Source organism: Hylobates moloch, unplaced genomic scaffold (genome assembly GCF_009828535.3).
Source record: "Hylobates moloch isolate HMO894 unplaced genomic scaffold, HMol_V3 SCAFFOLD_14, whole genome shotgun sequence".
Taxonomy (NCBI): domain Eukaryota; kingdom Metazoa; phylum Chordata; class Mammalia; order Primates; family Hylobatidae; genus Hylobates; species Hylobates moloch.
In genome coordinates this window covers 95,639,142-95,655,220 of record NW_026652289.1, presented here as the reverse complement: position 1 = coordinate 95,655,220, position 16,079 = coordinate 95,639,142, and the positions used below count along the sequence as shown (strand labels likewise).

At 34.9% G+C, this 16,079-nt stretch overlaps 1 protein-coding gene across 11 annotated transcripts in view; it reads left to right on the top strand.

The window, feature by feature from the left end:
• The window catches only part of DMXL2 (Dmx like 2), a 175,312-nt gene that overhangs the window by 142,560 nt on the left and 16,673 nt on the right, over nt 1–16,079 (top strand). For 6 of the 11 annotated variants that reach the window (XM_058427167.1, XM_032174146.2, XM_058427165.1 and 3 more), the window contains 8 exons: nt 559–750; nt 2,349–2,425; nt 3,976–4,106; nt 6,094–6,342; nt 9,281–9,459; nt 14,415–14,542; nt 15,070–15,155; nt 15,845–16,046. In XM_058427167.1, the coding sequence (XP_058283150.1) occupies nt 559–750; nt 2,349–2,425; nt 3,976–4,106; nt 6,094–6,342; nt 9,281–9,459; nt 14,415–14,542; nt 15,070–15,155; nt 15,845–16,046 (1,244 nt within the window). The remainder of the gene's footprint in view (nt 1–558; nt 751–2,348; nt 2,426–3,975; nt 4,107–6,093; nt 6,343–9,280; nt 9,460–14,414; nt 14,543–15,069; nt 15,156–15,844; nt 16,047–16,079) is intronic. The other 5 variants (XM_032174147.3, XM_058427166.1, XM_058427164.1 and 2 more) reach the window with 2 other exon arrangements.

The window sequence follows — 16,079 nt, the reverse complement described above, 5'->3', positions numbered from 1 at the left end:
GAGTCTCGCTCTGTCGCCCAGGCTGGAGTGCAGTGGCGCGATCTCGGCTCACTGCAAGCTCCGCCTCCCGGGTTCACGCCATTCTCCTGCCTCAGCCTCTCCGAGTAGCTGGGACTACAGGCGCCCGCCACCACGCCCGGCTAATTTTTTTTGTATTTTTAGTAGAGACGGGGTTTCACCGTGGTCTCGATCTCCTGACCTCGTGATCCGCCCACCTCGGCCTCCCAAAGTGCTGGGATTACAAGCGTGAGCCACCGCGCCCGGCCTCAGCTCCTCTCTTTATAGGAGGCAGATATTTATACTCTATGTGGTCTTAGACTGAAGTTTTGATAATAAGGAGTAGGCTTAAAAGCTTGAGAGTATTCTTGTGTCATATTTATCTTTATACCATCTACATCTAGCATAGTACCTGGTACATACTGGGTGCTCAATAAATTTGTGTAGAATGAGTGATCGAACATATTCCCTTTACACAATGTTTATCACCAGTCTTTCTATCAGATAACTGATAAAATTTTTTTAACTACTTTGAAAAAAATAATTCACTATCACCCACAGGAAACTACAGTAAAGCAGCTCCAGTCTCCACTACCACTGCCTACCACCCTACCTCTGCTTTCAGCAAGTATTGCATCAACAAAAACAGTCATAGCTAATCCTGTATTGTACTTAAATAATCACATCCATGATATACTTTATACTATTGTTCAGATGAAAACACCACCTCATCCCAGTATTGAAGATGTGAAGGTAATGTAAAGTTTATGATCATTTGATATTATACACACTGAGAAGGTAAATATGTTATACCTGTCTTTTTATTTGAACTTAGAGGAAATATTTTAAAGTGCTACCTTTCTCACTCCTGATCAGTTCAAGACTATTAGTCCAATGAATATAATTTAAAAGTAAATGTTCTTACTTCTGGAGAAGTTATTGTCTTCCTTTAAGACAGACAAATACTTTTGGCAGTAAAACGAATTTTCTTGACAGTATTCTTGCCACTTAATATCCCTTTAGATCCTCCATTCCCCTTAAGTGAACCATCAAGTTGGAAATATTTATGACTATTTGTTTACAGGCCAAGATATTATGAAAATACAAGTTGGGGAGTATCTGGGAGGGAACCGTGATTGGTCACAAATGGTCCCAGAGAGAGTGTCCTTATTACTGTTTCCTTGGTGGTTGTGTTTATTGGAGGCAATAGTTAGAGGCAATCAGAGTTTTGGCAGTTACTACTGGGAACTATATTGATACCCTGTGCTAAGATCTTAAAAACTGATACAGTCCAAGAAACATTAGGGAGCTTGGCAGGATCTGGGGAGCTGATCAGACTTTCACTGTCCCAGCCTAAGTGTATTTGTGCTATGCTTTTTCCAGTTCTAGTGGCTGATGCACAATTCAGGTCCCCTGTTTTCTTAGTTTTTATTTGTTTTGTTTGACATGCACATTTAATCTCTGGCAGCACATTCTTCTAAAGGCCTGCTCATAACCAATTAGGGACTTCTCATCCATATTATGAATTAACCTGTATTAGTATTTTAGCAGAGATTATTTAAATCATTTGTTAGGTGAATAGGGACACGCAGAAAAGGCATAAAAAGCTTATGAATTCAAAGTAAACATTTCTAGTTCCTAGAAATTTGGATAAGGCTTTCAAAGAGTAATCTGTATAAGGTATGAAACTGTTTCTAAGGTCCCTTCAAATTTAAAGATTTTGTGAGTCTGAAAATATTGATTCAGTATAGCATTTCAGGGTGGTGGTTTTTTTTAATTATATGGAGAAATTTAAAACTTTCTAAATGTAAAATTCTAAGACTATCCTCAATTCATGAGTACCAAGTAAATTACTTTCTGGAAAATTAGCTGTTTCACACAGTGATTGACACATTTACTAGAAAGATTTAATTCATTTTCATTGATAAGATTAAGTCTTTATTTTCATCAAGGTGAATTTCGTGAGGCAAGCTTAAATAAAAGCTCTGAAAATTCTATTCTTATTTTCTTCTGCTTTTTTTTTGAATATTACCATTTAAGCTAATCGCTAGGCTAGGACAAATGCCTGTAATACGAACATTAGCACTTTGCTCAGGGCCTGGTAAACGGCAGGCTCACAGTAAGTAAATGTTTGATTAAAATGTGTCTGAAACAATCAGCTTTATTGTGGCATGTGTATAAAGGCGGGTGACAGTTACTTTAGAAGATTTAAAGCAGAGCTAGTAGTCTCATCTAGGATTCAGTCTTATTTATGATGTTGCTAGGTTTCCTGGATGTTTTCTAATTTTTGAAATATTACTGTTGTGTAGAAATGTTAGTACAAAATGTAATTGTGACTGTTTTGGTTTTAGGTGCACACACTTCATTCACTAGCAGCATCACTTTCTGCATCAATTTACCAAGCATTATGTGACAGTCATAGCTACAGGTAAAAAAAAATCACCCAAAATAGTATTAATACAGCAAAAACATTAAACTGTTCCAGAGTTATATTAAGTTTCTATTTCTTAGGGACTGAAAAATCCCTAAATATGACTGCCATGATATTTTAATAGATGCGAGAGAATCAGAAATAAAATAATTATTTGTTTAGTTATCAGCTAGTAGTCAACAGAGAAATATAGAAAGTAACAAATAGTAAATGTAAATTACCATCATTACCATCCTTTTTGTTTTTAAGAAAGAAGAGTTTACTGTCCATAATAACTTATAATATGAAATTTTCTAATTGTTTTTCCTTAGAAACAATTTCTTTTTGCATTGGATTAGCAGCTATTTAATTATCCATTGAAATAAAAAATACTTTTGAAAAATGAAAAAGTACATTCCTAAAATGGAATTATTTAAATTACTTTTACCTACCCATTTACATATGATGTAAAAGTCTTTGGAAGTGATATCAATTAGAAGAAATGGATTGAATTTTTCTAAATGTAAAATTGCCTTCATTAGTGTGTACTTTGCATTTTAATGACTAGAGCAATGTAAGTAGCAAGCAATTGAATCACTTGGAAAGATAACCTAGATTTAAATAAATTATGTTAATAAATGAAAAGTTTATAATCGTAGATTCACATTAAATTGATATTAAATATATTTCTAACTTTCTTTCTTGTAATGGTAGCAGCCTTTTGTGGGAACATTTGGTATCAAGTAAAGAATTATCTATCAAAATGGCCTGTACTCTGATTGTAACCTAATTAGGCTGTGTCTAAATAACTCCAAAGATTAGAAATGTAAATAAGGAAAAAGTTGATTTAGTTGACTCTTGTCAGCTAAATGATCAAAGATAACTTGTTTGATGTCAGTCACCATTAAAATGGCACCAAATGAAAATGCAAATACATTGTTTTTAAATATATATTTTCCAGTTGGTCGGCTATGATTTACTAGACTCAGCTTGGCTTTCCGCTTTTATATTTTCCACAACTTCACAAAGATAGCCATTATAGAGAGGGAAGTAAATACGATTAAATAATATTTAGGGACATTTGGTTTTAGGTTTAGGTATTTCTAAAATGTGATTCTCTAGGTTTTAGTTCATATTTTAATTTAGGGTTAAGCTTGCACAACTTTGCAGAGAAAAGAAATGCAACCCACTAGTACCCTGAAACTTTCTGCCTACTGTATCCTAGTACCAACAGTAGTCTCCTTACCTCAGACTTTGTAAAAACACAAAATAAAAATTACTGCAAATAGAAAAGATTTTAAAGTATTAAAGTGGCATCTGGAAAAAACTCTAAAGGAATAAGTGTCATCTGCCCAACATAGTAAAATTTGTTATTTTGTTTAAAAAAATTCAATAAGCATTTGTAACTAATTTCAGTAATTTTCTAAAATAAATTTTTATTAGAACAGTGAATGCATTTTAAGAATTTTTATTTCTTAAAATAGGTGTCTAAAATAGATGATGTACATAAAGTGCAGTTTTTTATTACCTCTCTTGGGATGATAAATAACTGAACCTATTTGTTTTAGCAGTCAAACAGAAGGAAATCAGTTTACAGGAATGGCTTATCAAGGACTTCTTTTAAGTGATCGTAGAAGACTAAGGACAGAAAGCATTGAAGAACACGCAACACCAAATTCATCTCCTGCTCAATGGCCTGGTGAGAATTTAAATGATTAAAAAAAAAAATCTTCTAGTTGGCAGTTTCTTCTTAAAAGCCTACTGACCAGTTTCCTGCTTGTTGCTGGATTTAGTGAGTGGTTTCTTTCTTTCTTTGTTTTTTGATGATGTTTTTCTGCTATGGATTAGGAACTATTAAGTACTGCAATATTGTCTGAAGACTCAGGAAGTTAAGGCTTCATAAAACCAACTGTGTTAACCAACATAAAAAAGCAATGTCTTAACAATCCTTCATAAGGATGGAGCACGTTATCTTTCTTAGAAATTTTAAATTAGAGTCTTAGAAAATCACAGACATATTTTCAGACATACCAGAGAAAATACAGTTGTTCTCAGGCGTGTGAATTTATGTATTGGGGTAGGAGTGACTATTCTATGGTACATATATCATGCTGTCTGACAGTCCTTTTTTTCTTGTTGGCTCTCTTTCTCATTCTCTACATCAGTTATTTCAAAACTTCTCCGCTCTCTTGAATATCCTAAGTGTATATTTCAGATTACTTTAACCGTTGCCTTGTAGAAACACATTGTTTTCATTTTAACCTCTTATTTCAAAATAATTTCAGACTTGCAAAAAATTGCAAATATAATACTAAATTTCACCCAGATTCCCCAAATGTTAACATTTTACCATGCTTGCTTTATCATTCATGTCTTCTATCTCACTCACTTGCTGTGTTTGTGTATCTAAGTGTATTTTTTCTGAAAAATTTGAGAGTAAGTTGAAGACCAGATATCCCTTTCCATCTGAACATTTCAATGTGTGTTTCCTATAAACAGACATTCTCACATAATTATCCAATTTAACATTTATGTTCTCTAATCTACAGACCGTTTTTGAATTTTGCCAGTTGTCCCACTAATGTGCTTTTGGGGGCCTATATGTAACATTTAGTTGTCATGTCTCATTAGTCTCCTCTTATATGGAGTAAAGTCTTCCTTCTTTCTCTTTCACAACTTGGACACTTTTGAAGAGTACCAGCCAGTTATTTTTTTAAGTGTCCCTCAATTTGGGCATTTCTGATTTTTTTTTCTTTCTTTATGTTTGTTTATTTTATTTTTTTTTGAGACAGAGTCTTGCTCTGTTGCCCAGGCTGGAGTGCAGTGGCGCGATCTTGGCTCACTGCAACCTCTGCCTCCTGGGTTCAAGCAATTCTCCTGTCTCAGCCTCCTGAGTAGCTGGGATTACAGACACATAACACCATGACCGGCTAATTATTTTGTATTTTTAGTAAAGACGGGGTTTCACCATATTGGACAGGCTGGTCTCGAACTCCTGACCTCAGGTGATCCACCTGCCTCCGCCTCCCAAAGTGCTGGGATTACAGGTGTGAGCCACCGTGCCCAGCCCTGATTTTTTTCTTAATGTTGGATTCAGGTTATGTATTTTTTGGCAGGGATACCACAAAAAAGATAGGCCTTTCTCAGTAGGCGATATCAAGAGGCATATGATGTCATGTGGCCCCAGCTGCTGTTCACCTTGATCACTTGGTAAGGTGGTTTCTGCCAAGTTTCTCCACTGTAAAGTTACTTTTTTTTCCTTTGTAGTTAATCAGTATCTTGTGAAGAGTTAGTTTGAGACTGTGTAAAATATTATATTTTCACTTGCTAATTTTAGCATCTAGTGATGATTTTTGCCTGAATCAGGTATTACTGTGGGGTTACTAGATGGCAATTTTCTAATGCTATCACTCATTTTATGTATTAGTTGAAATTCTACTTTAAGGAAGAGCTTCCCCTTCTCACCTTTTGTTTGTCTACTCATTTATTATATCAGTGTAGACAAATGGATGATTTTATTCTGTAGTCTATAATCTATTCCTATCATTATTTATTTTGTTGCTCAAATTATGGAAATATTTTGTAAAATATAAATGCATGATTTTGGATAAGTTGCAAATCTGGATTTTTTTTCCTTCTGGTGCTTCATCCTGACATACGTCTTATGATTTTATATACCCTTATAGGTGTGAGCTCACTTATTAATCTCTTGAGTTCAGCCCAAGATGAAGACCAGCCAAAACTGAACATTTTGCTATGTGAAGCTGTTGTTGCTGTTTACTTAAGTTTATTGATACATGCTCTTGCCACAAATTCCTCCAGTGAATTATTTCGGCTTGCAGCCCACCCATTAAATAATCGAATGTGGGCTGCTGTTTTTGGAGGCGGTGTAAAACTTGTTGTGAAACCTCGAAGACAATCAGAAAATATTTCAGGTAAGATACGTTTGATACCAGTAATGTATGTAAATGTTAATCATTTTGAATGTTAAAAATTTTTTTAATGTTTTAAGAAATTTCACTTTGAAAATAAGTGATGCTTAAAGTATAATCACTCTTGTTATGACAGCAAATAATTAAACCCATGATATAACAAACATATAGTTTGTTACTTTTATTTTTATAGAAATAACATTTTTGAGGTTGATAAAGCAGGACATGTTTGAAGAAGATTAAAAATAGAGGAAAGGTAAAGGTAAATACAGAAAAAATGTTAAGGAACAAAGTCATACAAAAAGAATAGTTCCTAAGAAAATAAAATGAAAAAAAAAAAAGCAAAAACAAAAAGGATAGTTCTTAATTACAGAAAGAAAATTTAAGTAAATGTTCAAAATCTTTAGCGCATATCAGCAGTTGGCTTCAGATTAAATGTATGGTCATGTGCAAGATAGCCATTCCAATCATACACACAGTTTTTAAATTCTATTTTTTTATTCTCCAAAATATGTTCCTTTAGTCTTCAATGTGATAGTATTATTCCATTTTCCTTGTGTGTTTCTTCTTCCCTCATGGCCAGAATATATTTTTCATCCCACTTTTGAAGATGGTAGGATATGGTGAGGTATAGACTGATGCCGCAGGAAAGATTTCTATCTTGATGCTGATATATAGAAATCATCTTAATTCATCCTTAGAAATGGACATACTACAGATGAGAAATCAGTGGCACACAAGTTTAAATGACACTAACCTCTGTCTTCATTGTCTGTGATTGAGTTAAATAAATAGGTTCCTGTGTAAGTCATTGTAAGGGAGATGATCTTATCAACTCCCACTGCTTCCATTCCCATTAAATGTGGATATCTCTGAATCTTTTTCTTGCTGCTTGGTTATAGTCCACTTTAAATTTAAAAGTTTTTCTCCAAAATTGTTTATTTCTCTGCCTGAGTTTTCTGTTCATGGTAATTTATCCATCAAATCATCCATGCTTAAAACCTGCCAGTACATATTTATATTTGCATTAATATATTCACTTAACACCTATCAGGCAATTAACAAATGATATTTCAGGTAATGATAAGAACTGTGATAAAAATGGAGTAAGTGGAAAGAGAGTGATGAGGGAATGAGAATGGACCAGTAGTTAAGGTGGTTGGGAGACATATTTCTGATGAGATAGCATTTGAGCAGAGCTGTAAGGAAGTTGGGAATCACACCATGTGGATATCTGAGACCAGAGCATTCCAGGCAGATGAATGCAAAGGTCCTGAGGTAGAATTGAGTTTGGCCTTTTCCAAGAACTACCCAGGGACCATCATGGCACTCATGAAGAGGGGGAGTGTTGTGGGAGATGAGAATAGAAAAGTAGCTGGGGCAAGGTCCTTTAGGATCATGGTAAAAGTGTTAGTTGTTCTGAAGAAAGAGAGGAGTGACATAATCTGATTCAGCTTTTCAAAAGAACCGCTCTAGCTGCTTTGTGGAGAATAGACTGGGTAACATAAATAAGAGTAGGAAGGCTGGTGGTAGGGAGGCTAGTCCACTTAAAAGATAATTGTGGGTTACCATCAAGGATGAAAGGATCAACAAAGTGTGGTATATTCGTGCAGTGGAGTGTTACTCAGCTATAAAAGGAATGAAGTACTAATGCATACTATAATCTGTATGAACTTCAAAAATAGGCTAAGCCAAAGAAGCCAGACACAAAAAGTATCATATTGTCTGGCTCCATTTATATGAAATATCCTGAATAGGTAAATCCATAGAGACAGAAAGTAGACTATGGTTGCCATGGGCTAGCGGGAGGGAGAAATAAGGAGTGACTGCTTATTGGGTATAGGGTTTCCTTTTGGGGTGAGGAGAATGCTCTGGAACTAGATAGAGGTGGTGGTTGCATGACATGTTAAATGTACTAAATGTCACTGAATTGTACACGTTAAAATTGTTAATTTTATGTTATGTAAATTTTGCCTTAATTAAAAAATAATAGTCGTTCATCCTAGGGTGCTAGTTATGGTCAGAGTGAAAAGTGATCATATTCTGGGTATAGTTTGAGGTTAGAGCCAATGGATTTGTTGATGAATTGTGTCTGGGGTAGGTAAGAAAGAAGAGTTGAGATAAAATTATTTTCTGTGATGGGGGGGTTTAGGAGAGGAGCAGGTTGACTTCTATTTTCTGGCCCCCCCATACCCAATTCCTGAATCCTTTTGCTATTTCTTTTGTGTATCACTCATATACAACCCTTCCTCTACTTTTTACCACCCACCATATTAGTGCAGGCTGTTCTTATGTCATCTTCCATCTTCCTTTCTAATTGATCAGACAAGCCATACCTCATTGTGTGACTAAAACTTGAGGTGTTAGTGAGAATTGCCCAAAACATAAGTTCCCAGGTTCATAGCCACAGACTTGTCCTAACCTAACTCTAGACTTTGTTGTTGATATTACTTCCCTCCGTGACTCCTGTCTACCAAAAGTAATTTACTCCTCATTTACCCAAACCTTCTTTGATTATTTGTTTATGTTGTCCTTTTCCATTTCCCCATTGAACTTCTGCCCTTCTTTTAAGGCACACTATTAAATTCTACATATTCAGTGAATCTTTCTTGAACCTCATAGCCAGGGATAATCAGTCAATCACTCACTTTAATATTTATTGAGTATACCACTTATTTAGTATATTTTATATAGAATTACTTTAATCCTTATTTTATGGAGCACATGGCAAGATATCCTTTAATGCTTTATCTCCATCTCCATCTCTGCCATGACTGCTGGAAAGCTGATTCAGTAACTAGAAAAGTTTAGAAGCACAGGAATAAGTAATTTAGTCTAGACCAAAACATAGCAAGAGTGGGATAAAAAGAAAGCTTAACTCTGTCAATTAACAATGGAAAATGAATGCTAGATTCTTTTTTTTCCTTCTATCTTCATTTAGCACCTCCTGTCCTTTCTGAAGACATAGATAAACACCGTAGGAGATTTAACATGAGGATGCTGGTCCCTGGAAGGCCTGTAAAAGATGCTACCCCCCCACCGGTGCCTGTAGAAAGACCATCTTACAAAGAAAAATTTATTCCTCCCGAACTTAGTATGTGGGATTATTTTGTTGCAAAGGTAAGGAGTGTGAGGAATGCAAGCTTTAAGAGAAGTGTATCATCTGTTTTATTAACTCTTGCATGTGTCTCACATAGGAATGATGGGGTAGCTTTTGGATCGAATCACCATAGTTAAGACGTTTAATTTATTAAGTCCAGAAACCGAATAGTCATAGTAAATTCAAGGATGATCAGTTACCTGATGATGTAGGAGACAAATTAAAATCACATGGGAGTTATGTATAAATCAGAAGTCAGCTTATTATATAATCAGCACCATCTTTTTCAAGTGATTGGAATACTTGTATCTACCATCTAGGCACCCCTCTTCTAATTATCAGGGGCTCCCTTGGTAAGCATGGAATTAGAATAGAAGGAGATGGATGGACATTTGGGGGTTTTATCAGGCCATGATGAGGCCCCATGATACATCTCTGTTTTCCCAGCGCAAAGGAAACTTCTCAGGGGATCAGAATACTCATGGTGACTAGATCTGATATAGCCCCATTTCATACCATGCTGGGTGCATGCTAATGTTTGCTTTTCTGCACTTTGCTTTTTTGAGCTCATGATTCTCCTTCTATTGGTATGTTTCACTCTTTACATGTGTTAACTCTGTTGTCACCTTGCTGTGCATACACATTAGGGAATACATCTCCAGAGTCATGCCTCTTCCCATTTTTAGATTTTTATTAGATCTCAGAGTTATTGAGGTGCTGATCCCACTCCGTTTTTTGTATGCTAAGCTGATCCTTAAGTCTTTCAACATGAGTTTGGAAGCTTTGTTTTGTTTTCTAAAGACCTTGAGGCCAGGTGCAGTGGCTCATACCTGTAACCTCAGCACTTTGGGAGGCTGAGGTGGAAGGATTGATTACATCCAGGAGTTTGAGACCAGCCTGGATAACATAGACCATGTCTCTACCAAAAAAATGTAAAAACGTAGGTGCAGTGCTGTTTGCCTGTAGTCCTAGCTACTTGAAAGGCTGAGGTGAGAGGATTGCTTGATCCCAGGAGGTCAACGTTGCGGTGAGCCATGATTGTGCCACTGCACGCCAGCCTGGGTGTCGGACTGAGACAGTGTCTCAAAAAAAAAAAAAAGACTTTGGTTACGTCAGTGGTTCTCAAAGTGTGGTCTCAGAACCGGCAGCATCAGCATTCCTTGGGAACTTGTTTGAAATGCAGATTCTTGGGTCTTCCCTCAGACCCCTCAATCAGAAACTCTGGGAGTGAGAACCAACAATCTATGTCTTAACAAGCTCTCCAGATGGTTCTAATGTGTGCTGAAGTTTGAGAACTATGGGCTTAGGCACATTGTGAGTGCAGACTTCCAGGTTTACACTCTATCAGGGTCCGAGTTATACTTCCAGAGTCATTCTGGCCTATCCCTTAAGGCTGCCTATTGAGTTGCACTTAATTGTATTTAGCTAATAAACCAGGGAAGTAATAAAGTACTCTTAAATATGTATAGGCAGTTCCCACTCCTACCTTTTTAAAATTTTTATTTGCCATGAATGAAAGCTCATTGCATCATTAATGTGAGTGATAACAACATTAAGATTTGTAAATGGTAATCTGCTAAATTAATTTTTGTTTTTCAAAAATGTTTCCTCCTGATACATGTTCTGAAAATTTGGAAAACGCAAAATGTTATAAAGAAGGGAAATAGCACTCATCTATGCAACAAAGATAACTGTTACCACTGTGGCCAATTTACTATTAATCTTTTTTCCTCAGATTAAAAAAATAAATAATTGAATCAGTATATGTAGTTTTTTTCTGTTAACATTAACAAGGTAAACAGTTTTTATACCATTAAAAACTCATATAGCTATCATTTTAAAAACTTTAGTGTAGAAAACTTCCAACATACACAAAAGGAGAGATAATGGCATATGAATCTTTTATCTACCATCATGTAGCTTCAAAAATTATCTACTCATGGACAGTCTTGTTTCATTTATACCTCTCCCCACTACTTAGATTGTTTGGAAGCAAATCCAAACATCATGAAATTTCATTCAAAAATATTTCAGTATTTATTTTTGAAAAAAACAAAAAGGGTTTTAAATAGGTCTACACTAGTGTTACACCCACAGAAGCACACCCACAATTCTCTAATATTATCACATATTCAGACAGTATTCACATTTCACCAAATGCATCTTAAATGTTTTTATATAGTTGGTTTGTTCAAATCAGGATCTAAAATATGATTCATACCTTGCAAGTGGTTGCTACATCTTCAGTCTCTTTTAATCTATAGGCTCTACCTCCATCTCTCTCTCTCTTTTTTTTTTTTTTTTAACTTAACTCCCATCTTTTTTGTTTGCCCTGAAAGAATTTTGACCTTTAGAATTTTTCAATGGATTTTGCGGTGGCATCACCATATTTTGTTCCTCTGAATCTTGTAAAGTGAAAATTAAATCTAATTTCATTCTGATTGGATAGGAAGAGGGAGTACAGGATTAACTTCATAGGTGGTTTTGTATATTTCTGTCAGGAAGTTTTTTATGATTTTAGTTGATCTTTGCCTACATTTATTATTTCAGTGAAAGTTTTAAATTATGATAATATAATCCTGTCATTCATTTTTCATGTATTTGCTGGAATGTCTCTTCATCAACCTATTCAGTTACCCTGAAGTACATTTTGAGTTGGAAAGACAGGATAAATGCTTTATTCTTTTGCTTTTGTGTACCAGTTTTCAAAATGATGAGTTGGTTCCCAAGCATCCTTCAGGCCAGTGAGTTTTGTTTTGCTTTCAGTTTTGTTATGAGCTTATAGATTTAAACATATTTTATATGTTTTAATCCATTGCAGTTATTTTTTTCTCATGGGGACTCAGATTATCCATCTTTGCCAGTGAGAGCCTCTTCCACAGTTGGCTCCGAATCTTTTTGAGATTATTCCACTAGTGTTTGAGTTTGCCTGCTTTCTAGTTTTATTCTAGGCTAATCATGTATATTTCCTGCCCGTGACTGAGAACAATCTTTTTTTAAAAATAACCTGGTTCCTTTTTGTGAGAAGTTATATTTAGAAACTACAGTCAGAAGCTGGGGTGCTCACTCTTACTTGGTTGATCATTGTTTCTAGATAAGCATCAATTATAGTGACCATGTAACTTTTCACTTTGATGAATACACTATAGTTTACCTAATTAGTGATTTGATGTTTATAATGCCAAGAATAGTATCTTTTAAAATATGTCTTGTTCATGAGCAGATTATTTCCTTAAGAAGTACTAGGTCAGGCCCGGTGCGGTGGCTTACGCCTGTAATCCCAGCACTTTGGGAGGCCGAGGTGGGCGGATCATGAGGTCAGGAGATGGAGACCATCCTGGCTAACACAGTGAAACCCCGTCTCTACTAAAAATACAAAAAAATTAGCCGGGCATGGTGGCAGGCACCTGTAGTCCCAGCTACTCCGGAGGCTGAGGCAGGAGAATGGCCTGAACCCAGGAGGCGGAGCTTGCAGTGAGCTGAGATTGCGCCACTGCACTCCAGCCTGGGCAACAGAGTGAGACTCCGTCTAAAAAAAAAAAAGAAAAAAAAAGAAAAAGAAGTACTAGGTCCAAGGCTATAAACTTAAATAAGGCTTTTAATACATATTGCCAGATTATTTTCCACATTACTAATTTGTACTCTCTTGAGAATAGTGAGAGGATGCATCTGACTTTACCCCCTTATTAGCATTAAGTATTCCTTTTTCATTTTAGTTAATTTGATAGATTAAATGATTTTTCTTTTCTGTTAGTGACATTAAAATTTTAATGATCTTATTGCCATTTGATTTTCCAGTTTGAGGTATTGACTGTTCACATTCTTACCTAAATTATCTATTGAGATTATGGTGTTTTTCCTTTTTATGGATACTTTATCTAGGGATATTATTAATTTATCTTGTTAAGCTTTTTCTAGTTTACTTGCTTTAAAATTTTGTTTATTATGCATTTGAAGTTTTAAAAAGTTTATCATGCACAGAAATTTTAAAAAGTTTAAAAATTAGATCTATCCATACATTTCCTTATTGATTACATTGTTTTTAAGCAGAAGTCTTTTCCACTAATAAATGTTTACATCTATTTTACCTTCCTTCTCTGTTTCCTCCTGTTCTTTTTCTTTCTCCTCCTCCTTCACTTTTAATTCTCTTATTTATCTAGAATAAAGTGAGGAACAGACTGGATCAGACTTCATCTCCCATTCCCACACTTAGCTAACTAGTTGTTCCATTATTATTTATTAAATAATCTTTCCTTTTCTGCCACTGACTTAAGATGTTACCTTTGTCAGATTAACTTCTTATATGTATATGATTTTTGTATTATATTTTTGCATCAATCAATTACTAGACTACATTTTTCTTACTTAGTTTAATATCCACTAAAAAAAAATGGGATTTTTTTATTTAAAAAAAATTCCCCAGCTAATCTCATCTATTTTTTCTTCTCTACGAACTTCAGAATCATTTTAAAGTTCCAAAACAGGAAGATAAATTCCCAGGGAGATTTTTATTGAAATTATTTAAAACCTATATAAATTAACTTATAAAGAATTACAGTTTTTACACATTTCAGTCCTTCCCTTCATATAATTTTATAAAGATTTATAATTTCCTTCACAATAGCTCTGTCACAGCTTTCATAGTTTGTCCTTTTGTATTTCTTTAGACTTTTCTAACTATTTATTGCTGATCTATAAGAAAACTATTGATTTAAAAAAATTTCATATCTAGCTATTCAGTTATTGAATCTGAGAGTTTTACCTAGTCATCTTGACTTTTGTAGATGTAGCATCATCTGCAAAAGAAAATTTTTACTTATGCTGACACCATTTAAAATGTTTACTTTTATGTTAGAACAAAAATAATTATATACTAAAAATATTTTCTATATTAAATATATAATATGTGTTATATAAATATATTTTATATGTTTATGAAATTATAATCTTAAAATAATTTTACCTTTTATTGCAGCCATTTCTTCCTTTGTCTGATAGTGGTGTTATATATGATTCTGATGAAAGCATTCATAGTGATGAAGAAGATGATGCCTTTTTTTCAGATACACAAATACAGGAGCACCAAGATCCAAATTCCTATAGGTAAATAAGACTTTTCTTTCTTTTTTTCTTTTGGCTTTTCTTTTTGTAGAAAATCTCAGTGTTATTAATTTTAAATAACATTATTATCCTGAATTTATATAAGAAATGACTTATGTTTCCAGGTTACAAATTCTGCACCTTTGAGGTCAATGTCTACATAGTGTTTTCTCCACCTCCAAAGAATAGCTTTTATGGAGAATGCAAACACAAGCATCTTTAGTGAGGAAAAAATATGTAACTCATGGATATACTATTAGAATTTAATATAAATTATTGGTATACTATTAGGTTCCATGTGACTATGTGGTAAATCTTTTTCCATGAGGTAATTTTCAGCAAGTGTAATATAGTATTGCAAGTTTTTTATATTCAGTGACCACAGAGGTGCCATTTTTGCATAGTAAATTTCAGTGACAGCTTTTTTTCTGGGTTGGCGAGTGGGCTAAACAGTTGGCAGGGAACACCACTCTGTTTCTCCCATGATTTTATTTTTCACTTAAAGACTCTTTTTGCCCCTCCTTGAACAGCTGGGCTCTTCTACATTTGACGATGGTTAAACTAGCACTTCACAATGTCAAGAATTTCTTCCCTATTGCTGGACTGGAATTCTCTGGTGAGTTTGGAATTTAAAAATTAATGTTATTAAGTATAATAAATTGCCGCCAAGTTTCTCTTTACAAAATCTATATATAAGATCATTTGGTACTTAAAAAATAGTGCATTAGATATTTTATAAAGTCTTGTTTATTTTAGGCTCCAATCTGTGACTTTATTTTTATTTTTTTAGATAGAGTCTCGCTCTGTTGCCCAGGCTGTAGTGCAGTGGTGCCATCACAGCTCACTGCAAACTCCGCCTCTTAGGCTCAAGCCATCCTCCCACCTCAGTCTCCTGAGTAGCTGGGACTATAGATGTGCCACCATGCTGGGCTAATTTTTGTATTTTTTGTAAGAGACAAAGTTTCACCACGTTACCCAGGCTAGTCTTAAACTCCTGGGCTCAAACGATCCACCTGCCTTGGCCTCCTAAAGTGCTGAGATTACAGGTGTGAGCCACCACACCTGGCTTCAGTCTAATACTTTAGTTTGTATCAAGAATTACTCTCTACACAGAAGACTGAGAAAGAGCAGAAACCCACTTCTGTTTTGTTGAAAGCATTAAGAATCTAAACTGTATTACATTAACATTTGCAGATTTATTTGTATTTTCAGAAGTTTTGTCTCTGAGAATTCAGATTCTATAAATATTTGGGTGATGATCGATATTTTTTATTAAAATAAATAACATATTCTGTGACCTTGTAGAGCTGCCTGTAACATCACCATTAGGTATTGCTGTGATTAAAAACTTGGAGAACTGGGAACAGATCTTGCAAGAGAAAATGGATCAGTTTGAAGGTCCACCCCCTAACTATATCAACACATATCCAACTGACCTTTCAGTGGGAGCTGGACCAGCTATTCTTCGAAATAAAGCAATGCTAGAACCTGAAAATACCCCGTTCAAGTAAGAAAGCTCTTATAATGCTGATAAAGAGTG